The following is a 26,774-nucleotide window of genomic DNA, read 5'->3' on the forward strand; positions in this document are numbered from 1 at the left end:
CTAATGGGCGTCCGAGGATTGATACAACCATTAGCGCGGAGTGAGATATCGTAAGTGGGGGTCGATTCACAAATCAATGGCCGATACGAGTGAATTATTGCGAGGCGAACAAAGTGAATATACATATCACGAATTTGCTTGATGCAAAACAGATGTAAGCACATGAGAGATGTAAGCATAGTGTACATTGTATCATTGTGTTGGTCCTTATGGCCGCCACAAACGCATCACATACTATCAGTATAAGGGCCCATCTTAACACAGACAACCGAAATAATTAGAGTTATCGATAAAGTGGTGGTGTATTAGTTTGTTGAACAGCGAGCAGATAATATTTACCATATCATGCATGACCAGATTTTTTCGTGTCCATACTTTATATTCAATTAGAGGACGACTAAAAGTTTGTATTTATCAAATGTTTTAACACCAGGTCATTGCACCAGGTCTTGAAAGGGCTCTGCGTGAGGACCCGCCACTACAAATGTCGCTGGTGTAAACTGCCCTGTTATCAATTTGGTGGTCTGTTCTCGACGAGCACCTCACCGGCACCTCAGTTTGAATTAAAGTGTGTTAAATAGCTTGTATTTATGACATGTTTTAACATTTGTGAGTGCAGGTCATTGCACCGGGCCTAAGGGCCCTCCGCGACAGATGTCGCCGCCGATGTAACTGGTGTGTTTACGATTCGCCGGACTATTCCTGGCGCGCCGGGAATAGAGCGTGACGCGGCGTGACGTTGTCTGACGTCGCACCTTGTCCCCTTATCTAACCAGTTACGTGGATAACTATCGGCTTTATCAAAGAGAAAAGAGAGTATAGAGAATTATTGTCAAAGTCAGAATTTAAATTTGAGTATAATAAAGCCAAAGAATTAGAAATAGAGGCGGATTGTCAAAGTAAATTATGTAGTCACTATCTTTTGACAGATGCTTAAAACTTTTAGAACGCTATTTGGCTTTGATCCTTATTCTTTCACAGACATATTTTTTTATTATTTATTTAGATTCATTTTCTTAAATGTCAAAACGTACGCCATCTACTCGAGACGAAGCAGTAGGTTCCATCTTTTCGAGCGATGGCGTCATACCTTTGGCCTAGTTTCGAGAAGATGGCGATAGGTACTTTTTGATAGTTTATTTTTTACTTTTTGAATTTTAACACATATATCTGTGAAAGAATAAGGGTCAAAGTCAAATGGTGGCCTAAAAGTTTTAAACTTCTGTCGAAAGATGGCACTAAATTCACTGTGACTTTATAATTTACTTCGACAATCCGCCACTATTTCAAATTCGTTTTGACTTTATTATACTCAAATTTTAATTCTATGTGATTATGATTAAACCAAAAAAATAACAACCTCAAAATTTGACCACCAAAAATCGTGTAGGTCAGAGTTAGGTACATAGTTTTGAGGAAAATTCAGAAAAAAAAACAGAAATAGTTTATTACTAGGGATCTTTCTATCAATTGAAGTTCCTTGAAATTTTTTTGTGATATATCATAGCGCTTTAGAAGGATACTTTAGTGCAGTATTCTTTACAGTTCCGTGTTAAGGCTTCTCAGGGAGGTGCTGAACTTTAGTTGGCATTAACTTGGTAATGGCGTGTGCAAATGTCACCAGCGCGGCGCGGCGCCGTGAATCACGCGGACGCCGACTAATCGCCCGTCAGCGCGGCTTATGGCCCTTGATGCATATGGACGGTCGTCAAACGCTAATTGATGTTTCAGCAGTTTGAGAAACTACGAAATTGTAAACTGTAACACTCCCCTGTCTTTCGCCACTCGTCATGGCCCGACCTGGACTTATTCTGTGGCGACTGGCGGGAGCATCCACAAAGCCGTGACAAGTGGCGAAGTCATCATTGTTATCGAGAGAAAATACGCACCGGTATGGGTAAAGTCCAAAACAACAGAGAAACAAAAATAAAATAACATAAAATATGGAAGAAACTCAAGTTTGCCGACGACTTCGTCTGCGTGGAAAGATGATGATTAATAAAAATCCCCAATGTCCTTCCTTAGGCCTAAAAACAATCTCAATACCAAAGTTCATCTAAGATCGCTTCAGCGTCGCATTGTACAGAAAATTAATATGCAATTACCAACTTAGACCCTTTATGTAAAGACATTTCCAACGAAACCACTCGCAAAGCCAAAGCAACACAAAGCAAATTGTTTTACCCGATCACCGCAAACACATTAAATGTAAAATGCACCGATCGAACGAGGAAGCGATCCCCAAACAGACAAACATGTCGACAAAACAACCCCTGTGCAGACCGAATACGGTATACGGGCTAAGTGCATTTCCCGTTTACCGACCGCTTTTGCTCAAAAATTAACTTTACAACCTTGATTTAAGGTTGAGAACCGCTTAACAAAACGTGTTTGCAGTTGATGGCTCCTTGTTGTTCTAGTTTGAACCTTAAGGTTTTTATGTAAGGTTGTAGTTTGGTTGTAAGGATGGTTGGCTGGATGCCAAGCGTCGCGGCGTCTGACAAATCGCAGCGGACGGTCGCGGGCAAAAGTCGCGTCGCCTACCGTTGGCATGTACTCAACTATTTTGGAAATTTTTAGGTGTCTTAATGAATTAAGATTAAAGGCGTATCGTTAATAAAATTTACGTTTGAATATATTTTCTTTGATATAAATTTGTCAGCACATATTTTATGATGAAAAAGACTCCTAACGAGCAGCTTTCAAAACAAAATAAAAACATACAGAGGTTGTTCCACTTTTTATAAAAGATTTGTCCGTTCTGTGTGGATAATATTGATTAGAGCTTACTAAATATTGTTTAAATTTATGAGTAAATTAACAGTAATTTCTCGATACTATAGCTTTACACTTTTCACAATAAGAGTATTGTAAATGTTGAGACTATTTTCGTTCCTAAAGAAAAGTGCCTCAAGAGTTAATTTGTAGTTATTAATAAAAAAAGTTATGTAGGTACACAAACACAGTGTTAACCTGTCCTGTCCCACGAGCATTGACTTAAATGAAAGTTGCTTTATTAATGTACGTATGGCCCTATCGTTTTTGTCCCAGATTTGAGCATGTGGGAGAGGACAGGGTTAATTACGTCATTAGATTCATTAGTACATATTCATTGAAATAGGTTAATTATTCCAATCGCGCGCCATCTGCTAGCGTAACCGCGTATGAATAGTGTAACGAACGCCGCAAAGTGCTGGCGATATTCCGCTGAACTAAATGCGCTTAATAGTGCTGCAAATATCCGGTGGGCGACGCCTTCCGATACTTCAATAAGGTTTGAATAAAACGGGACCTAACTTAAGTATTGGTACACCGCTGCTCAAAAGACGTTGACACAAAGTTTATGCAGCTAAATGTATGAAAAAAAAACGCAAAACATAAGATAGTACGTAGGTACCTATACTCTACGTCAAGTGTTTAAAGCTATAGGTGTGGTAGAGCGATCGGACTGTATCGGACACAATCTACAACACTACTGCTAACTGCAACAATCTTAACTAACCATAAGTGGACCTTATAACTATGCAATAAGGGTAACGAATTATTTCTTTATTAAGTGTTCATAAACAAGCTAAGGAGAGATTCATTTCATTTCTATTCTATCGCGGAATTGGCAAAAGTCGATAGAAAAAATCTTTAAGTCCACGCAGTTAGAGCTGAAAAGGCGTCGTTCGGCTCGGATCGGCTCGGCCGACGCCTGCCACGTCGGCGTGTTTTTTGCACTTATCGTGTAGACGTAAAGCTTTTTTCTGTTGGCTATCGCCGTTTCCGTGTCGATAAGTGTGGGGAGACCCTTAGCGACAGAGAAGTATTCATACCTTAACGAGGCTAAGTCGCACAGACAGACTAGTTCGGTCCGAGGGGTTGGCGCTAGTAGTATCTAGGAGCGCTCGTACTCCCGCCAGCGCCGTCTCGGCGTCCCGCGGGGAATCCCGGGACGCCTCCAGCGAAGATACCCTGGGAGGAAATCAAAATTTATAGTAATATTTCTACATGAAACTGTGAAAACCGGTCACCTGTAAGCCCGGGCGACTGACTTCATAATCTGAGTTTAATATGAAATCAAGCGCTATCGTGATTCAGCTTTGAATAGTAAATAGACTAGTATAGTATGGTGGTACTTGTGCTGCAGCGCCTGCAGGTCGGCGGCGGCCTTGAGCCAGCGGGCCAGCAGCTGCTCGAGCTGGTCCTGCACGCCGCGCGCCAGCGCGCCGCCGCACGCGCCCAGCACCGCGCGCCCGCCCGCTCGCGCCGCAGACACACAGCCGGCGCGCGCTGACATCTACGTGGACAATCACAAATTATACTTCCTATCCAAATCCAAGACAACAAATATAATTTACAAGCAGCAGTACATGGAATCATGCCGTCCTTGTCACACATCTTAGAGATATAATATTTAAAAAACAAGTTCGCGCTGTTCCTCTCCCTCACTACGTCATCATCCCCAGCCATCCCACTCTAACCCCGCTCCTCGGATACCCGTCATTACATGTTTTTGTGTTAGTCCGAATCACACGTATTTTCGCCAAAATAGTGTTCCTCTAAATATATCTGTGTGTGTCGATTGATGAAGTTAGGGTGAGTAATTTTAATATGTCTATTGAGCGCTGAATGATAATTATAGAATCAAAACATTACTTGTACAGCCGCCGGCCGCCGTGGCCGAGCGAAAAATTAATGGTTTTTTTCGGCACGGCAAGTCTAGTCTCGTTTGCAATCCTTTATAATAATAATAATAATAAGCCCGCAGGGCAGCTTGTGGCGAGCTGTTGGGGAGTAACGACCCCACGGACCCGAGTGCTCCCGAGAGTCGGTCAGGGTCTCCGTCTCCGGCGTGTCTTCGTCGGCCGGAGTGGACCCCAAGGGGACCCGCAGGACTCTCAGCTCTGGCTTGCCTTAATTGGCCGTCCAGAGAGGAGTCGTTAGAGCTATATGCTCCAGGGGTGGAAGTGAAAGATGCATAAGACGCGAGTTGGCACAGTGGCTGTTAACAGCCACTGGGTAGAAAGCGGCGCACACCTCTCGACACCCCTGAGCCGCTCACACCGATGTTGCTCCTGGTCGTCTTTACGACGGCAGTTTCAGGGGCCCATCTAGTAAGCGGCGAGTCACCGCCTGCCTCGATGACGGTGTTTACATTGTTATGGCAGGTGTCCGGACCTCTTTTACAATAGCCCAGTCTCATTGTCCACCCAAACATCAATCCATAAACCGGTATACTGTTCACTTCTTCTACAATAGTCCCAATGCCTGCTGCAACCGGTTCACGGGTGTCTATTGTTGCGCCTGTGAACGGGTTCCAGTAGGCGTTCTACATGACATTAAAACTCTCCAAAGGGCCTCTACGTGTTGGATCTATATCCCCACGCAAGCCTATCAAAAGACCGGGATTTATAGGCCCGTGAAGTCCAAAAAGGAGAAACAATAATAAATAATAATAATAAATATTATAGGACATTCTTACACAGATTGACTAAGTCCACAGTAAGCTCAAGAAGGCTTGTGTTGTGGGGTACTCAGACAACGATATATATAATATACAAATACTTAAATAGGTACATAGAAAACACCCATGACTCAGGAACAAATATCTGTATCATCATACAAATAAATGCCCTTACTGGGATTCGAACCCAGGGCCATCGGCTTCGCAGGCAGGGTCACTATCCACTAGGCCAGACCGGTCGTCAAACACACATTACATTGCTGGTAAACTTTAATTTGAAATCGTAATTTCATTTAGCGTTATAAACTCATTACCTAATAAATCAACTAAGTAAGTAATCTTTGCTTTCGTAAGAAATCACTTGTTACAACTACCTTCATTTTAGAATAAAATGCTTACGGATGAAATAAGTACGAAGCTATAAATAGATAAATCACAAATGATAGATTATAGTAATATGTACGATATTACTTACATTTCATGTTTTGAATAAAATATGTTACATTCATACTAGGTATGCAATGTTCGCTCAGTAAATTGTTTACGAATGCGAACACCATATTATTATATTATATATTGACATGCTTTCGCCTACAGATTTTATATACTGTATACAAATTATATCCGAATAGAATAAAATTTATATAGGTATTTATATGTACTAGGTAATCGTTTCACTAAAACGGTTCTTACCATGTCCGACCTACCCTACCGTGTAATAATAAAGATAGGATATATTAATCCTTGCCGATTGGTAATATTTAAGTGCCTATGCACGGTAGCAAATGTGTCTTTGTGCAAATAGACATATTCTGTAACCAATAAGTTTAATTTGCATCTTATGGGGAGGTATCCTCATACCTGTAGGTATACAGGTACCTTTATATTTAGGTACATGAAAAATTTCATTAAATACACAATCTACAAGATACTTAAAGAATAGTTTGACCTACTGTTTAAAGTGTTTAATGCCAGTAACTGATGTATACAACCAGCACGCGCTATGCTTGCTCCAATACCGACATAGTGAATGTACCGTAAGGATTAAAACGGATTAGGTACTGGCTTTATCGCACATCGTGGTATCGTCGAGTCTTGGGTCCAGTCGGTCTGGTCGCCTCCTTTTGCTCATCAGATCTCCTGTTTTGTGATAAATAAGACATTACTGATTGACACTATTAAGTACCAATGCTATATATTAAACATCACATAGCGAGTTACTTTCTACAATAGTACTCTATAACGGAGGCGTACCAAGTGTGAAGAGTTTATCTTTGTACGTGTAAACCTCATGAATGTGCTAACATCAATTCTTTTAATACACTCGCACATTATCAACTCAATGCAATTTTAGAATGAAATAAATCATGGACATAGTATAGGTACTTGATTTGTGTAATATATGGACTACGTCCAATAATAATACTCCGCTAGTACAATAGCGTCGAGGATCGTAAACCCATGCGTAAATCGTATCGGAAATATAAGTTAAACCTCCAAATGACAACTGGGATTCAGAATTTGGTAGTTTAAGTAGAGCGAGTACTTAGAAGCTTAGGTATACTATGCAACAAGATGATCATCAAACAGGTAGGTAAGTACTCGGTATAAACCGTGTTATCAAATAAAACTCAGTGACAAAAGGAGAGTTTATGATATTGCACATTAATTAACACGTATAAATTACAATTCATATCGAATAAATATTTAGTTACAAACGAGAAGTCGAGGCAAAATTTTCCACATTCATTGTGTCGAGAGCTCCGCCTGTACAGCGTTGAGGTTATATTTGCCCCACTTTAATAGTGAAGAGGCTATCTTTACTCCACATTAATTGTGTCGAGAACTCCGCTTTAACAGCGTTGAAGGTAAATTTGCCCCACTTTAATAGTGAAGAGGCCATCTTTACTCCACATTAAATGTGTCGAGAGCTCCGCTTTAACAGCGTTGAGGCTAAATTTGCCCCACTTTAATAGTGACGAGGCTATGTTTACTCCACATTAATTGTGTCGAGAACTCCGCTTTAACAGCGTTGAGGGTAATTTTGCCCCACTTTAATAGTGATGAGGCTATTTTTACGCCACAGCCATTGTGTAGAGAGCTCCGCTTTCACAGCGTCGAGGTTAAATTTTATACATTTACTGTGTTGAAGATTTATGATGATTATTGCGTAATATCAAAAACTACATAATAATGGCTGACTCGCTCTTCGATTGCTTCGGTCATTTGGTTCATCGGTCGCTTCGCTCTTCGGTCGCTTCGCCCTTCGGATGCTACGCTCTTCGGTCGCTTCGCCCTTCGGACGATACGCTCTTCAGTCGCTTCGCTCTTATAAGATATATAACGTTGCTCCACTGTAACAGTGTTGATGCCGATGTAATGTACTTGTCATAGTCTGTATCTGTAAGTTGACTCCACTTTAATAGTGATGATGTGGCTACGTATACTGGCTTACGTATGTGAAATACAGAGGAGACTTTAGTTACGTTGAAACAATTTAATTGGTGTTAATGCAGCCTAAAATCCTATTAATTAAAAAAAAAAAAAAAGTACACAAACAGTGCTGTATGACGAGTGAACAATATATGGAAAGAGATATCTCTTTAACCGATTTTACATTCAAATTATTATACACATCACGACGTTGTGTTCCAAATAGCTTCAAACAGCATCTTTGACCTGCAGTCAAATATATACCATTTCAACGAGCCCGATTTACCTACTCGTAACAAATCCAGTACGATTTGCTTATTACGATTTGGCTATCTCAGCTCTAAACTTCAGGGGACCGTCGCCGCAACTAACAGGGGCTGCGCCGTGGTTGATGCATATATCCGACGACGCGAAATCAACGCTGGAAACGAATATGCACAATTGTACAACCATGCAACCAGAGTTAAATGCTGTAACCTGTTTCATGAGTCGCCATCGCTAAATAGCTAGATTGACAATCGCAATAAAGGATTGATCATCCTTAAACAATAATAAAATTAAATATTGTCATTAATTTAAATGCACTAGGTTGTCATATGGTCTTGCTGTACAGTTATAGTTAATAGGGTATTTTCCTACTACTATTACTACTACTACTACTACTACTACTACTACTACAAATCAGTTACCTCTTTAGAACTGTCAAAACGATTTGCTAATATGGAATTTATATGAAACATTAGATCGTGACGTCACGGTCAACTCACCTACTTTTTATATTTCTATCCAATTTATTAAATAGAACTTGTGTTTCAAAAAATAACTCCTATCTGTGTATTTCATGCATGGTGTAAAATAATTTATTTTAAATACTTACAGTATACATATAATACCCTATTGAAAGCTACGTAACACGAGAAAGCTTAAATAATGATTGTTGGTTGTGTATCACAAGAGTACTGTGCACGCTGCACAGTATAATTGTTACTTTTAAAAGAGGTTACTGTAAGTTACTCCTTGAATGATAAATTTCAAGTAAATGCCTTATCGTCCACAAATTATATATCATACATTAAGACCTAACTATATACCTACACTACAAGCGACCAAAGTTTGCTTGCCACTTGTATCACGTGTAGTCGTCATCGGTCAGATACGTAAAGAAAGACGAGTTATTTATTAATAAAGGTAGTCTATTATATACATTATTTAGCTATTTAATTATAGTTTGAGAATGTGACTGTCTCATTTCAATCAAAGAAAGAGAAAATCATACTATCTTTGTCTTACACTAGTACTAGCACCCAAAAGAAGAGGATGAGTATAGTTTTCTTGTTACTGACTGACAAATTGGCTTGACCAACTATATAAATCTATAATTTGAAGCTGAATTATAAATGAAAATTTGAAAAACTATAAGTTTCAAAACAGCACCTACAGGCTTATCTACTAGTAATTGTCCGGACTTAGTCTAAAAGTATAGAAACTTGATTTCTATGACAACCTTGCAATGAAGAAAAATCTTCTTTACCCACATTTAAAGGCTGTGTATAGAAGAGGGTATTTATTGTTGTATTGGATATTCATTGCAAAGTGTCATAAAGTTATATTTTATTCTACTTGTTAATACTCAAAAAGACATGCATTCATAGATTAATCGTAATGCATAAAATAATTACATCCAGTGAGTGGTTGGTAAAATCTAAATGATACAAAATGGCTTATTTATATGTATAAGTGTCTGACAGAAAACAACCTAAACCGTTGTAGTGATTATAATCTTGAAAATTAAAACAATGTATATCTTAGTAAAATTTAAATTGAAATTCCAATAATGTAATGGGAATAAAGTGCTATAAAAATTGGTTCAGAGCTAAAGATTGGACACACCTTTCAATGGTCTACATAAGCAAAGGCAAAATTACATAAACAATAGTTATAACCATAATCTTATGAAGTTGTTTTTTAAAGTCTATCAAAAGGTATTACAATAACTTCAAAGAAAGTTTAATACTTTATTATTTTTTACTTTCACCAAAAAGGAATATAAAAGGTACCTGATTTTACCCGTTAATTAATGACGCTTATCATTATAATAGACAATGCTATACTTATATAAAATTACATTATCAGGTAGATATATCCTACTAAATTGTGAGCTAAAATCAGTAATATCAGTAACGGTATACGTAACTTACTGATTTGATATTGATATTTCATTTTATTTTCGCACCTGTATTTAGATACAAGGCTCTGAACATCTGCTTGTAAATTATATTTGTTGTCTTGGATTTGGATAGGAAGTATAATTAATAATCAAACGAACTTACCTGTGAAGTTTGATTACAATTATACGAGTATCCAAATCCAAGACAACAAATCCCCGCCCCCCAACCCCGAAAATTAAAATAAAATAGTCTCTGTTCATAACACAAAAAAGATCCACTCTGAAATAATGACGGGTATCCGAGGAGCGGGGTTAGAGTGGGATGGCTGGGGATGATGACGTAGTGAGGGAGAGGAACAGCGCGAACTTGTTTTTTAAATATTATATCTCTAAAATGTGTGACAAGGACGGCATGATTCCATGTACTGCTGCTTGTAAATTATATTTGTTGTCTTGGATTTGGATACTCGTATAATTGTAATCAAACTTCACAGGTAAGTTCGTTTGATTATTAACTAATACTTACATTTCACTATAGCAGATTGTACAATCGCCAACAGATATATCGAAAAGTCCAAGAAAGCCACAATTATTATCCTTTATCAATATTAAACTTTCGTGAGACATATTTTAAAATGTTTATACGACAACGGTTTCACTCACTTGAGTTTTTAGTCGCTATGGGCGACATGTTTCGGGCCCGTCGGGGGTCCTTCCTCAAGCTCGAGTGACTCGAGCGACTAAATATTCAAGTGAGTGAAACCGTTGTCGTATAAACATTTTAATATCCTTTATGATTAAGACTTGCTTGCTCGAGCTGCTGCTCATGACTCATGCTCATGCTGTCAAATCCTTAGTAGAAATTGTAGCGCCTGACTTGGTAGTTATATTTAACAACATTGTTAATTGCGGCGAGTTTCCTGATCTAATGAAACATAGTAAAGTAACTCCTTTATTTAAATCTGGTAGCAGCTCTGACCCCACAAACTTTAGACCGATATCTGTGCTACCAACATTCAGCAAGATTTTTGAAAAATTAGTTCTTTCTCAATTAGTACGACATTTTAACGGCAATAATTTAATGCATAATAAGCAGTTTGGTTTCACACGGGGTCGCTCAACAACCGATGCTGGTGTTGAGCTAATTAAGCATATTTTCGATGCCTGGGAGGAGTCACGAGATGCTTTAGGTGTCTTTTGTGATTTATCTAAGGCCTTCGACTGCGTTTGTCGTGAAACATTAATCAGGAAACTTCATATCGATATCGGTATCACATACGATCACCTGGGTCATTGGTCTCTATGGGTACGTGTACATGTGTGTGTGTGTATAGGTGTATGGGTGTACTGTGGTACCACAGGGGTCAATATTGGGGCCTTTCCTGTTCCTTATCTACATAAATGACTTGCCATTCCTTGTTAAGACCCACCATGGTATAGTATTGTTTGCAGACGACACCTCACTTATTTTCAAAGTCAAACGACAGCAACAAGGTTACAATGATGTAAAAAATGCTATTTCAAAGGTAGTAATTGGTTCAATATAAATAATTTATTGTTAAATGAGAAAAAGACTAAAATATGTATTAAGTTTGTCACTAGTAGTAACGTAAGGCATGTGCCAATAAGTGTCATTGTGAAGGATGAGGAATTGGAATTATGTAGTTAATAGTACAGTTTTTCTTGGTACATATAATAACTTTAGATTCTAAACTCCAGCAATATGGGGACCCACCCATATTGCTAATCTTTCGAATAGACTGGGTTCTGCAGCTTTTGCAGTGAGCAAAATCCGTCAGTTAACTGATGTGAAAATAGCTCGATTAGTATATTTTAGTTATTTCCATAGCATTATGGCATATGGTATTTTACTGTGGGGCGGTGCTTCAGAGATAAATACCATTTTTGTTCTGCAGAAGAGGGCTATTCAAGCAATATAACACTTTATTTTGTTCTTAGTTTTTCAGTTTTTTTTTTCTTTGTTTTTACACTATTTAATTGGTGTCCTGTCACCGGTAGTAGGCTTTGATTATGTAAGCGAATGTTGTTAGTTTTGGTTTGAGTCTTATCTCTTTCATGTGTGCGATGTGTGTGTGTGTGTGTGTGTGTGTGTGTGTGTGTCAATCTGGATAACAAAGCTCTTGAAGAAGTGCCACGTTTCAGGTACTTAGGAAGCCAACTCCGCAATGACAATACCTTAGCGTCTGAAATACCATCACGCATAGCCAATGCAGCTGCTGCATTTGGCAAGCTCAGCAACCGTGTGTGGAGGTCGCACGATTTGAAGCTGTCCACAAAAATTATGGTTTACAAAGCTATCATCATACCCACTCTGCTTTATGCCTCAGAAACGTGGTGCAGCTATAAATCAGACATGAAAAAACTGGACACCTTCCACCTACGTTGTCTGCGCTCAATTCTACGTATAAAGTGGCAAGACAAGGTACCGAATACGGAAGTTTTACGTCGCGTCGAGATGCCTGGTATTGAAGCACTGGTCATGAAGCATCAGCTAAGGTGGTGTGGCCATGTCGTGCGTATGGAGAATGAGAGACTGCCCAAAGCAGTTTTCTACTCAGAGCTCTCTTGTGGAAAGCGGAAGCAGGGGGGCCAGTACCTGCGACATAAAGACGTTCTCAAACGCCACCTCGTCGCTTGCGGGATACCGACTGACTGCTGGGAGGGCATTGCATTACAAAGATCGGAATGGCGTTCTAGTGTTCATAAGAAAGTAGCTCAATTTGAGCAGCAGCGTCTGGAAGACCTGGATGCTAAGCGTCATATCCGCAAGACGCGACCTAAGCCCTCCTACACATACACCCGCAACTCGACTGGACAACTCCATTGCGCATCGTGTGACCGCATCTTGAAGACAAAGTTTGGTTTTGCGAGCCACATAAGGGCATTTCATAATCCGGATAAGAATTGTTGATGGGGTCGCCATTGCCGGATACGGCAAGGAAGGAAGAGAGTGTGTGATGCGTGTTACTTAAGTATATGTTTTTACTACATATCTATTTGCGAGTTCCTGTAATTGGCTCTATATATCTATTTATGATTCCATTGTCATTTAGTTAGCTGTTGGATCTCCTTATGTAAATAAATAAATAAATAAATAAATATACAAAATGAACCATAGAGACTCACTTAGAGATAAATTTAAGGAAATTGACATAATGACAGTGCACTGTCAGTACATTTATATGAGAATATTCTGTATGTACATAAAATATTGTAAATTGTAGGAAAAATTGTGAAATTCATAATAATTATTAATATGTACTAAAAATAAACATAAGCTCGCAATGCCCTTCACTCGGCTCCATAAAATTAAAAAATCATTCATGGGTAATTGTGTAAGATTTTATATTAAATTTCCAAACCATATTACTGAATTATCTATTAATAAATTTAAGAATTATGTAAGGCGTAAACTTATTTCTAAAGCTTATTATACCACACAAGACTACATGAATGATAATACAACGTGGGATTCATTGTTATTCGAAATTATTATTTCATTTCATTATTTCATTATCCATAGATGAGGAAATGGATATTCCGATGTAATACTATCTACTTCTTTTGTTATGCTTTTTTTTGACATTTAGATTTTATTCTAGAAATTCTAGACTAGTATTTGCTATACAATTTTATTAATGTTTGAAGATCCTTTTGTGAAATTCTTATTGTTAAATTTGATCTGTATAATAATCCAATGTTATTATGGAATAATATAAACATCAATAAAACATGAATAAAGTATATTTTGAGTTTGAGTTTGACTTTAAAGTGCACGCTCAGATATTTTTGAGCTCCCCGGTAGCTCCGATAAATCTGATAGCGACTGTCCAACGAGAGGGTGAAATAATTTATTTTACCAGAGACGAGTTATCCTGTCCCCGTCCCGGTCCCGACTGAAGCGCCTCTATTCCAAAAAACATAGTAAAATGTTTGAGGAAAAAGCGGCCAAGTGCGAGTCGGACTCGCCCATGAAGGGTTCCGTAGCGGCAAGCAACATAATAAAATTGCGGTTTACGATTTATGACGTATTAAAAAAAACTACTTACTAACTAGATCTCGTTCAAACCAATTTTCCGTGGATGTTTGTGATGTAATGTACATCGTACTTATAATTTTTAGACCTATCCATAGATACCCCACACGTATGGGTTTGAGGAACAAACATTTTCGAGTTTGTAAGTATGGGAAACCCCCAAAATATATTGGTTTTTTTTTCCTATTTTTGTGTAAAAATCTTAATACGGTTCACAGAATACATCTACTTACCAAGTTTCAACAGTATAGTTCTTATAGTTTCGGAAGAAAGTGGCTGTGACATACGGACGGACAGACAGACAGACATGACGAATCCACAAGGGTTCCGTTTTTTGCCATTTGGCTACGGAACCCTAAAAATCATAGGTACATAAAAATAAAGATTACGTGACGAAGACTAGTCTTCGGTCGTCACTCATGAGGAAATGCCCGAATAATCTTAAAATTCGCAGCATGACGATAAAATACTATACCTGCTGTTCGAGATCTCTGAGCTTCTGTTTCAAATCTTTGAGAGGTTCTTGACTATTCCGGGCCTGCTGCAACGAACGCTCGGCGTTGTCTAGCCACGCTCCGCACGCTTCTAGCGCCGCGTATAAAGCTGCCCATTCTGCTTGACAGCGAGTCCATCTACAGGGTGAAAAGATATTATTAAAACCTTACAAAAAGCCATAAAAAACCTTGACTTTAAATATGCAAGAAAAATTTGTAGGTTTCTGTGGTCGAATCAAGAAAAATATGTAGCTAGAGAGAATGATGGCGTCCACTAATTTTAACGGACAACCTCTTTAGACGTGAACGACGTGTGTTGTTTACCTCTCGCGGCGCTCCTTGTAGTTGTCCTGAAGTGCGGTCCACTCGGTTTGCAGTTTGCGCCTCACTCGTGTCGCTTGCGCGTTGTCGCTCGGTTGTTGGCTGAGCGAAGTGAACACGCTCTCGGTCTCAGCCACCACGGCCTCCAGCTCTGAGATGGACGACTTCACTTTCTGTTGCACATAGAGGTAAACACATCAGTATACACGGTATATTTTTAATGGCACACTTAGAGCAACTACCAGATTCCGTGCTGCTACGCCAAAATGAGCTTACAATTCCATCCCTAACTTTTTGATTAACAACTATTGACATTTTCTAATAATTAAAAAATGTACAGTCAGCGACAAATTCGTCCCCACAACGGCCACAACAGTTATTTCTCTAACACACATAATATGGAGACAATAGTTTATGCACTCACCGCTAAAGCATCCTCTTGTAAAGGAAATTCGTCGTAATCCCTCGTGCCGAGCGGCGGCGCCTGCAGTAACCGCGCGACGGCGGCGACACGTTCACGACACCGATTCGCGCGCGTCACGTATTCGCCGCATAGGGCTTCGCTTGCGTCCTGTCAAATAGGAAAAAGTTAGACACTTCTCTTTAGTCTTAGGAGTCGTTTTCTAGGTTTTCGGGGACATGAATCCAGTAAATAGCACAGTTTATTATATTCATTTTGTACACAGGAACCACTGTGTATAAGCCACTATCCTGAGCCAGATTACACCTGTCTGCCTGCATCCATTACTTCATGGCGACCCTGCCAAGATTCACACTATACTTACGATTTTGCCCTTTTTGTCCCGCTTCGGCTTGTGAGTGGCTTCATAAAGCTGTCTCGCTCTGGTCCATGCTTGTCCCAAGTCCGCCACAGCTCTCTCCGGATATCCAACTCTAGCTGCCCGCAGAGCTCGACACAGCTCCGACACGCGCTCGACGTCGCCCTCCCGGTCGAGGAACTCCTCCTTCACGAGACCGCGCTCGGCTTTGATGTCGCCTTCGAGGCGCTTCAGCCAGCGCTGCAGGCTTTCCAGGAGGGTGTTGAGTTCTTTGATGTTGTCCTAGAGAAATATACAAGAATGACTTATACACATATTATATTTAAAATATAACTGTGTGCGTTAAAAATATAACTGTCCCTTTGAGATATCTAGGTATGTTAAAAGGTCTCTATGAAAAGCGCTCGTAACTGTTTGTTCAATACCAAAATTCCAAAACCTCTAACCGCTAAGTTTTGTGCGGAGCACTGCCAACCATAAAGTTAAAACGCCACTTGAGAAACCGTACGATTCTAAGGGCAAAAATTAGAAATTTTTGTCGGGAGTCGTTTTCAAGGTTTTCCAGGAAATGAATCATTCCGTAAAAGATACATTATGTTCATATTGTCCCGAGGAACATAATTATGTAGTCACTACATAATTATGTTATAAACACTACATTGTAGTGTTTATAACATAGAATGTTGTTGATGAAAATTGATCGAAGGTCATCAGTGCTCAGATTAGACATTGGGGTGACTCATTTTACGTTAGAAGTTACCTCAGCTCTGATGGCGACGTTCCTCTTGGCCTCGATCTCAGCCATGACCTGCGCCCATTTATTCCGCAGCCGGTCCGAGTGTGTACGGACATATTCCGCCAGTAGAGGACTGGTCGCATGGCGAGCGTACACCAGGCTGTCGCCGCGGGAGATCAACGCGGCCGCCTCGGGCGCCAGGGCGCCTAGCTGGTTCTTCAGGATCTAAACAAAACAGATCAATGATCTTTCTCAACAAATGAGGCCAGTTAGAGGTGAAAATATCTGTCTTCTATCTGAAAAGTAACGATCTACATTGAACAATTTGGATTTTCTATATAATTTCAGAAGTAGAGACAATCGTTAGCTTAATATTTTATTTATTTACCTTCAAATATATATATATATTATTAACCTTGATTTTTTTACTATTTTTATTGCATTAATGCATTATGCTAAAACGGCATCCAAATATAACTGAACTAATTCCACCTGTCCAATATTTGATCAAATTTGTATTTGCGTCTCACATTGCTCAATGAGAGAATGAGACGCAATGCACATTTGATCAAATATTGTACAGGCGGAATACAGATGGTAACTCTTATGTTATTTTCAGGGCGGCGCCCCATAGAGGGGACAGACGAACCTCAAGCCGCTTGCCGGGGTCCTTCTCCGCGTCGACGGCCCCTACAGTGACCATCATGACGTCCATCCGCCTCGCAGCCGCAGTCGCCGCCGCCTCGTACTCCGCAAGCTCCTCGTCGGGGGCGGCTCCGAGCGCCCCCAGCAGGCTGTCGGGGGCGGCGCCCGGCGGGGACAGCGGCGACAGCGGGGGCGAGCCGCGCGACCCGGCCGACACGGGGGATAATGGCGGCGACTAGGGGCACACGGGGCATTAGTGTTTTAGTTGGATAAACACTCAAAAATCAGGCCACTATTAATTAGTGTCAGTAGAAAAGATGACTGTGATGTTCAAAATTATTATGGGAGGTGGAAACTTCACGCCTACATTTTTCAAATTTGCCGCGTTATCTACCAAGTAATTGGTTTGCCAAGCTTATTTATTTATTTGCTATTACTACGCTTTCTGGTTAACACGATGACTAAATTACGTTTTATCAAATTTTGTTCAGTTTGGGCTTTCAATATTCACTCTTCAATAAGATGATATTTTATAACAACAATTCACTCCGGCGCTAATGTACTTTTACTTTGAAAACATTTTCTGACTAGATTTTAAAACTTAATACACACAGGAGGCAACTCACCTCAGGTTCCGATCCTTGCATTCGCTCAGTATGCAAGCGCAGGCGCTCCCGACTCAATGGAATATGCGACCGGCGCGGGCTGGGGCTCTTGCTGTCCCTCTCCCTCTTGGGCTGCACGTCCATCTGCATCTCCTTCAGCGGCGTGGACGTGCACAGCGGCAGCTCCGCCGGACTGCGGGCCGCCGACTGCAAGAACGGCTGCTTGAAGCGCTGCCAACACTCACAAGAGACAAGACAATGCTAGACTTTATACTAGAAATAGCTCCTCTTATTAAGAAACAGGTCTCATCTAGTGAACAGTTGTCCGAGATTGATACGGAGCTCATAATTGCAAAGCTGCAAAGGCACTTCAAGCATAAAATCTAACATTGAGAGCAATATGATAACTTAGGATAGGATAAACTTATCAATGAATCAGTTTTAGATTCTGCAAATACTCTATATTTTTCAGTGAACTATCCCAAATTACCTTACTGTAAATTTAAAATACCTAACGGGCCCTATAATATCTACCTGAGGCATGTCTTCGACTTCAGAGTAAATGACCTCTTCGGCGCCGTCGCTAGATTTGTCCTCACGGTGTGGAACTTCAGGTTGCTCTTTTGGTATCTTATTAACTTCCTCTGATGATTCAGCTGGGGATTTCTGCGGCATCTCAGGGGTTTCATCAACTGTGGTAACTTGTTCAGACGATGCAGTAGCATCCAGTAGCGAAGAACAAGTAGGTTCTTCTTTGTTAGCATCTTTGATGACACTCTCTTTCTCTTCAGGAGTAGTTGCGGGCACATGTGTGGCGAGCTCATCAGTAGCGGAAGGTTCAGGCAGCGCCGGCTGTTCCCTCGGTACTTCATCCAGGATCAGATACTCGTTGACTTCATCCCTACGAAGGTTCAAATGTGCCGCGTGCTGCCTCAAGCTCAGATCGAACATCAACGGGCATTGGACTACTGCGCCATCCATGGGCGTCGGTGGAGGCGTACTCGTACCTTCCTGAGGTTCTAAGGACGGTATGACATCAGGGGCGGCCATACTAATCTTGACCGATTTAGGTTTGTCGTCATCGGCGCTCCGGCGCTTCAGTATGCCCAGAGTCGGTTTCATCCGCTGCTCTAAAGTTTTGACTTCAACGACGAACGTTTTCGGCTCCGTGCCGAGGTCGACAGACGGGCGTTTCTCGTGCGACCGCTCGGCCGGCTCGACAGTGTCGTCTACGACCTCTACCGCCTCGGCGCGCCGCGGGATGAACTGGAGAACCTCCTCACCGGGCTCCGGTTCGACCGGACCGATAGTGGCTTTGACGATTTCGCGCTCCCGAACCGCTACGACGTGCGTCGGGCGCTCCGCTTTCGATCGCTCGACTTTCTGGGGCGGCTCGGCTCTAACTTTGTCTCGGGATATCTGCGTGAAGAGGTCGCCGTCCGCGAGTAGGTTGAAGGTGCCGCTGTCGCGGCGCGGCGGGACGGGGGTGGAGACGGCCCGCTCCCGCTCGCCGGCGCGCTGTCGGAGCTGCCGGCGCACGGGCACGGGGCTGCGCAGCGCGAGCGGGATGCGCGAGCGCTTGGGCTGCGGGGAGGGCGCGGGGGGCGCGGCGGCGGCGGGCTCGAGCCGGCGCTTCACGGTGTCGGACACGCGCTCGTAGCCGCGCGGCGCCTGCAACAGCCGGCCGCTACACTCGCTGACAAGCCCCACACCTCCCCGTGACGTTATTTACAGTGACTCCGCGGTTTAGTCGGTTAATCCACTCCGCTAGACGTGCCTCGCGGGTCGGGTGCTCCAAGCTCGAATTTACAATGCGCGACGATAATGAAACCACTCACCTGCCGGGTTTGGGGGGACGAAATGTACAATGGGTGATGTGAGCCGACCTTTATGCGTTATTTGCGGCACGGGTCGCACAAACTTTGCAAACGAACACATTAGAGTCGGTTATGTGAACGCCCGGGCTCCGAGGTCCATCGTTACGAGTGATTCGGATTATCTCACTTATAAAAGGTGCTTATTTACAGAAATTTGACAGATCGTAACAAACTTCAGCGATTAAGTATAACATAAGTTATGCGAAAAGAAGAAAGATCGAGACGATGGACTTCAAAGAACGGGCTAGCATAAAGCATTCCCCACAAAAAAGCCACAAAACACTTACCGCGACGTCGGCAATCAATTTATCCAGTTGCTTGACGAGGGCTGGATCGTTCGTCGCACGAATATCGTTGGCGCGCGCGCGTAGTTCGCCCTCCAACGCGCGTAATTTAGCATCTGTCAGGGTCGCCGGGCTGGCTAGTTCTCGCGCGACATCTTCTAAGAATTTCTGAGGAGAGCTATCATCTTTGGTTACTCCGTGTTTTTTCAATCGCTCCCATCGCGCGTTGATTTCATCTACTTGTTCGCGTAACTCTGCGAGGCTGGCGGGGTCGCAGCTCTTGGCGTACTCGCGGTGGTTGGCGTTCAGTTTGTCTTTAATGGCTTCCATGCGGGACATTTCGAGCTCCAAGGTCTGGCGGCCGACGCCGGCTCCTAGTCCGTCTAGCCAGGCCCCCAAGGCCCCTAGATCGTTGTGTATCTCCCTGGCAGTTAGCAAGGCATTTTCCAACCTAGTCTTGGACTCGGTGACTTGTGCGCCGAGCCGGTTGTACAGCTCCTTCAGGGCGTCGATGCGGGGCGACAGCTCGCGTCCGTCCTCCTCTTCGGCCATCTTGCGCCCAGTTTTGATCACCGACTCCACTTCGGACTTGATCTCGCTCAGGGTGCGGTAGAATTTCTGGCAGAAATATTAAAAATCGTGTGAGTGATTTTAAATGTCACAAATGTAATTTAGAGTCAGAGCCAGAAGTACTCGTAATTGCCCAAAATTCGTTTTGCAAATAAAGACATTTTTTTCTGCGGCTGATCAAAAAGCACTAAAACAGAATTTTATTATTTTAATTGCGTAAACTCTGGAAATCCCTAAAAAGAAAATTAACGGTATCACCATGTGCGTTTTCATATTAAATGTTTGCCAAGTGTTTGTTAATTAAAGAACAAGATACCATAATGACCACGCCCACTCGGTCTAAAAGGTTTTATCCCCCCCTTGCACTTTATCTAATTATAGGCAAAATAGTTTCCTGTGTCGCGCATCTCGTAACTTGAATTACTTGTCGAAGGATTTAGATATTAACGTTTTTAACTGCTCAATTCCTTGTATAAGGCGTAACCTAGTCAATCGGTGCTTCTAAATAACATGTTGCAGGCAGCGATATGCTATGAAGCGTGATCTGGCACTTGAATAATTTGGTGTCCGGTCCATGTTGTTCACCAAATTACGAATATAAGATGTTTCACTTCGGTATTTGCTGCTCATTGTATGTTTCTGTTTATATATATATATTGTAACCTTGACATATTCCATACTTCAATATCTTGTATCAAATACTGTGCTTTGTTATTATAGCGTGTACTGTGTAACGTATCATATATTCAGTTTCTATTTGTGAGTTTCTATAATTGGCTCTGTAATGCTATCTAAAAAGTCTAATGTATCATTTGTAGCTGTTGGAATTCCTTGTATAAATAAATAAATAAATAAATAAATAAACCGTGACACAGTGCGTCTTGATATAAATATACACATCTTACTGTTACTACAAACTTACGAGCCATTTAAACATGGTCAGTGCGAACACCAAACTCAAGTAAAGCACGTCCCAGTCCATATTCGCGACCGAGCGATATGACAAAACTACTACAACAGCGAGTGTGAACAAGATAATGCGAGTACAAGTATTTGAAGACCGAACTCTTTTTTATTCAGATTCTGAACTACGCGTTCTATATGACCGTATGTGAGGATAGAACTACCACGGCCGTGTGAGGTTGAGGATATACTGTGATACTGAGCAGCGTGTGATGCCGGGGCCCGGCAATGCCCGCGGAGGCTGCGCTCGCGTGCCGGCTTAGCTGAGATTAGCGGACTGACACTACATACAATCATGAACTGAGGATAGGGCGTTTTTATTCAATAAATACTGAATGTCCAACCCGAACCCCCTCCCTCCCTCCCTTAGTTAATATTTTTTTAAAAGCTTACATAAATTAATATAATAAAATAAACTTGAATTGCACAACCGACATGTTTTAAACATCGATAAACAGGTTTTTTTGGCATTAAACTCTTAATTCGTAGCATTTTTGGGGTTATTCGTAAACATTTTTCCTTATCCGTCATTTTCACATTTGTAGTTATTTGTGAGAAAGCGGCACAATTGAATAAAGTTTGCTAAATTTAATGAATAAGGTGGTGTAATTGTAGCTTGTCTCCACTATATTTATAAGTATAAAATATTGAAAGTCTTTCTAAGTAAGTGCACGTGAGAGAAGCCTTCTCCAAACGGCTTCATGCGTCGGTCGCAGAATCCTTTCAACGGCGCGATGACTCGGCGCCGCACGCGAATGACCACAACATGCCACCAACGTAAACAAACCGGACATTATTTTTACGCAAATTTGCAAAACCACTGTCAAAATGCACGTACATATTTTTTATCCGGATCCAAATAGTCCGGAATATCCATCGGATCTATTTTAAGAAAATAATTATCATTAAAGTTGAATGCGGATTGCAAACGGATACACATGTTTAGCAGTAAGATAATAAGATTTACAGTACTGATGCGGTGAGCATTTCAAAGCCAGTTTAAATCCAATAACAAAGGGGAAATCTAAATCACTGAAAGGCCGTAAATAATGTTATCAGTTGTACTAGAAACGTGGGCCTACTTTACATATGAATAAGCAACGGACATGACCCGACATTGGCCGTGGCCGCATCTGCATTATGTTTTGTGCATTGTGATCTAGCGGCGAGAATAAATGGGTCGCGCGGAAGCGGGCGCGCCACAACATGTCAACAAACTACCAGGTCGACACTTTTTTCTCAAACAATGACAGCAAAAAAGTTTAAAGCCCGCGCAATGATAAGCAGCTAACAGCCTATGAACGCTTAATACCAGAGGGCCTAACGCGAGAAATAAAAATCGGAATTTCGTTATCTGCCTCTTAGCGCTCTTGCATATTCGAGCGAGAGTAAGGAAGGTAATTTCGATTTTCGTTTTCCGTGGTAAGGCCTCTGAGGCATCGCATGCGCTTTGGTCAGGTCGGTCTTTTCACAAACTTAATATTCTTATCTATCAATCAAGTAATTTATTTTGCTATAAGAGTTGGTTTCATCAATGGCCTTCGAGTCTATTACAGGCTATACAACCAGTGTCAAGTAGGGAGACAACGTTTTTCGTGGCTGTGTAAGCCAATACGGGTTGGTTTTTTATTTATTTATTACTATTCGGAGATCCAACAGCTGTTAACATGTTAATAGGTTTTATAAATGTGATACAAAAAGCCAATTACAGGTTCTCACCAGTAAATACAAATTTAAAAAAAAAAACAATTGGTGGTTATAGCACTATTGCACTACACATTCATTTCAACGCCAAAAGCAGAGTAACTAATTTTTAAATCGTATTAATAAAGAAGATTCAAAAGAAATAAAGAAGAAACACAGCACAATGAAATTTCAAGTTCCAATAAGCCATGCTCATTTAAAGAACTCCTCTGTCAGGATACGCCGCACTGTTTGGGTGTTGCTGTTGAAAATATCGATGTCATGCTCCTTCGTAAGTTTATTTAGACATTTACTAGCACGTATCAAATAACTGTTCTGTCTGTAGTATGTACACTCCTTAATTAATAATTAGCCATAATCTATCTATAGCATGCAAAATATTCACAATTATTTACATATGTACAAATTCAAGTGGATACATCAGATTTTTTTTTGTTTTACAACTCCAAATTTTTTTAAATATCGAACACGAGTATCTCGAAACGGAAAGACTTTTTCTGGCTCACCGCACCACTGCCACACGAACAAGAATTTCGTTCACTTTAAACTCTTCCAGAAATTGGTAACTTTTTTATAACGTTAAAAACACCATTACCGGAAATCTTTTTTTCTTGGGCTCGTAGCTCCCTTCTGTGTCTCTCTATTAACTGGATACAATAAATATCTCGGAGGTGAAAGTCGCAAGGACGAAACATTCTAGCGTTACATGTATCGAGTGTGAATGATTAGGACATACATACTTCGCGGGTGAATGGTTTTCATGTGCCACTATTTCCATGTGACTGCGTCGGCTCGATTAAGATTTTAAAATAAATATGAAAAAGGTGTAATGCTGGAGCATACAGTATGCACGGTTATAATGGTGACATTGGGCCGTTTGACTGATTTATTTTAGCTGGAATTAGTTTTTTTGAGTCATATCTTCTTATCGTCGTCCGGTATTTCACTCAGCGATCTAATTCTAGGATTCGGCACAGGCACCAGTCTATATGAAAGCGAGGAATGAATTCTCCGTATGATAGGTGTACCCGTGCAGGGGCAGGAGCACTCACCAGACAGCGGCGCAGCACGGCGCGGACGGCGTCGGGCTGCGCGGAGCTGAGCGCCAGCTCGCGCTCGGCGCCCGCCTGCACGCCGCGCAGCGTGCGCGTGGCGCGCGACAGCCGCGCCTCCAGGCTGCTGTCCGAGCCGCTCGGCTCCGGAGTGCCCAGGGTCGAGAGGCGTTCGACGCACTCTTCCAACTGACGCTGTTCAAATTAAATCAAGTCAAATCGTTGAACATAAAACGAGAAGCCGTGCTAAAAAAGGAGGCTGGGAGAAAATCAAATGTGCTGATATAAAATTCAAAAAGTGGACGCTAAGAGTAAACGACGAGACCGTTTACAGACAAAATACACCAAGAACCGCGACGCTCCACAGCCATAGGCTCCCTGTGAGGTGTATACTTACACGCAGTAAGTCCAGTTGGTGCTGCAGACGCTCGGCGGCTTCCGGTCTCCCGGCGGAGCGGTAAGCTTCCACTTGAGTCTCGATCTCCTTTAGGGACTCGCGCTGCGTCTCTATTTGCTCCACGAGGTCCTACGAAAAATCAACACGCACTTAGATATTACTTTCAGATCTAATCTTGTTGCGAATTCAGGATTTAAATAGTAAGAAATACATGGTGTAATCGTTAAGACTGCGTCGAGCAAAATCAGCGAAAAAGGCAGTCACCGTTTAGTCGCTAGCGTTCACATCTCTTTAAAAAAAAAGTCATTATTATCCCAAAGAGTGTGTTTACAACAAATCACCCTTGAAAATCTGAAATCTTTTACAATATAATAAATACACTTATGCAAAGTTGTTCCTAAAATAAGATGAAGGAGTTTCAGCATTTAGTAAAATTTGTATAAAAAAATCGATGCTCATATGCTCAAGCTATACAATCCAGTGATTTTGAAAGCCAGATAACTGGACTACAACGAATCAGGCTTTTCCTATTTTTCCTCTTAAAGGCAACAGAGAAATTCAATCGTAAATGTAAACTTTCGTAAAATTTCCATACATCCGCCATATCTGTCAAAATTCTCCTTTGATTCAGATGCCCACTGGGGCTCGTGCGGAACGGTCGTGTACTTGGACGTCCCATTTTGACATTTCGTTTTGGCATATATTGTATATTGACAGAAATTCATGTCCGTATACGAATGATGATACCAGCGAAAAACTGTGTTCAAAATACATAGGGTAACTGACTAATGTCACACGGAGATCTAGAGTCATTAAAATTTTGATTTATTTTTATTAACAAGTCATTATACTTAAAAAATATAACAAATTATTTAAAAAATATACGAACACAACCAAATCAGTGTAATTAGTTTCTTCCTAATTCACTTGAAATGAAAAGTTTGAAGATTTGATTTTTCTTATTGGAATAAATTTTCATTGTGCTGGCATTCATATTACGTCATTTTAAAAACTTATATGACATAATGTCAATATACTAGATAGACAATTTATCAACAAAATTTTTCACATTTTAACGTAAACAATATAAATTATTAAAATTTTATTTATGAAGACGAAGAAATGTTGTTCACTTATTTTATTGCTGAAATTATTCAGCAATAAAATTCTTAGTTTCACCCAGTTTTGTTGCTTTCTAAATAGCTATCACGTGCTTTGAACGTTTATTCAATGATATATTATGAAGAAATTGAAATCAAGAGTTGACCTGCAGTCTCAGCGAGTTTTAGTGGCTATATTATCAGTTGAAAGAAAGATATTTAAAGCCAATACCATCGCAGTGGTCTGGTTTACGAGTACCTATGTTGGTTTGTTACGATTCTTATATAAATGTATCAATCAAATAACAACGTGCTTTTATTTCATAAATATTCGGTGCAAAACAAAAACTCAGAAACGAAATAGATTAATGAAAGAATGCCTTTGGTTTTCTTTCAGAGAACGTTTATAAAATAACTCCTAGGTTTGATTCGGTCTATCTCTACAATCCGCATACCATCGCCCACGAACCACCAACACACTGTCTACTGACAGTTCTTAAACCTTATTACAAAAGGCATAAGGTCCACCGATGGACATTTAAGAGTGTTGCTGTTTGTACCTCTATCTTAATACAATAGTCAACAACGAAATGAATTACCTAGGATTATTTACATTTAAGACGAAACAGGAGCTTAGTTCTAAATATTTTTGGTAAATATACCCGTCTCGCTAACGGAAGCGGCTCCTAAAACTAGTGCGATAAGGACAAGGCGAAAAATCTTGAGTAAAAATCTCAAAAATCGAGGTTTCGTTCTCGACTGTTTAATTCCTCCTCCAAAACTTAATCAATCGTAACCAAATTTGTAAATCTAAATGATTATCAAATTATCTGTGTCGGGCCGTTTTGCTTTTTTGCCTAATTGATATCAGTTTTGAATACTCCGCCTCTCATTGCGGCATAGTCAATGAAGCCATTTTGGCCATTTTTCAAGGGCTCCATTTTTTAAGAAAGTACATTTTTTGTTTACAGTAGTTGCTCGAAGTGACGCCCTTCTTGTGCGATACATTGACTCCCTCCCTGGGCCCTCTTAAATGTTTCTAAATGAACTTTTCTTAAAATTTGCGGTGTAATTAAAAAATAAATGTTAGTTTTATTATTTCATAAACGGTAGTTCTATTATTTTATTAAAGTTTTATCTC

General features: G+C 40.8%; 1 protein-coding gene across 1 annotated transcript in view; it reads right to left on the reverse strand.

Annotated features, from left to right (window-relative positions):
- The window catches only part of LOC134668449 (dystrophin-like), a 301,938-nt gene that overhangs the window by 238,733 nt on the left and 36,431 nt on the right, over positions 1 to 26,774 (reverse strand). Inside the window, exons 23-34 of the mRNA XM_063525939.1 lie at positions 24,534 to 24,662; positions 24,137 to 24,331; positions 19,851 to 20,465; positions 17,708 to 17,893; positions 17,086 to 17,316; positions 16,461 to 16,661; positions 15,707 to 15,982; positions 15,346 to 15,492; positions 14,925 to 15,094; positions 14,582 to 14,738; positions 4,122 to 4,282; positions 3,819 to 3,957 (exon numbers count right to left, since the gene is read on the reverse strand). Of these exons, the coding sequence (XP_063382009.1) occupies positions 3,819 to 3,957; positions 4,122 to 4,282; positions 14,582 to 14,738; positions 14,925 to 15,094; positions 15,346 to 15,492; positions 15,707 to 15,982; positions 16,461 to 16,661; positions 17,086 to 17,316; positions 17,708 to 17,893; positions 19,851 to 20,465; positions 24,137 to 24,331; positions 24,534 to 24,662 (2,607 nt within the window). The remainder of the gene's footprint in view (positions 1 to 3,818; positions 3,958 to 4,121; positions 4,283 to 14,581; positions 14,739 to 14,924; positions 15,095 to 15,345; positions 15,493 to 15,706; positions 15,983 to 16,460; positions 16,662 to 17,085; positions 17,317 to 17,707; positions 17,894 to 19,850; positions 20,466 to 24,136; positions 24,332 to 24,533; positions 24,663 to 26,774) is intronic.

Source organism: Cydia fagiglandana, chromosome 1, assembly GCF_963556715.1.
Source record: "Cydia fagiglandana chromosome 1, ilCydFagi1.1, whole genome shotgun sequence".
Classification (NCBI taxonomy): Eukaryota; Metazoa; Arthropoda; class Insecta; order Lepidoptera; family Tortricidae; genus Cydia; species Cydia fagiglandana.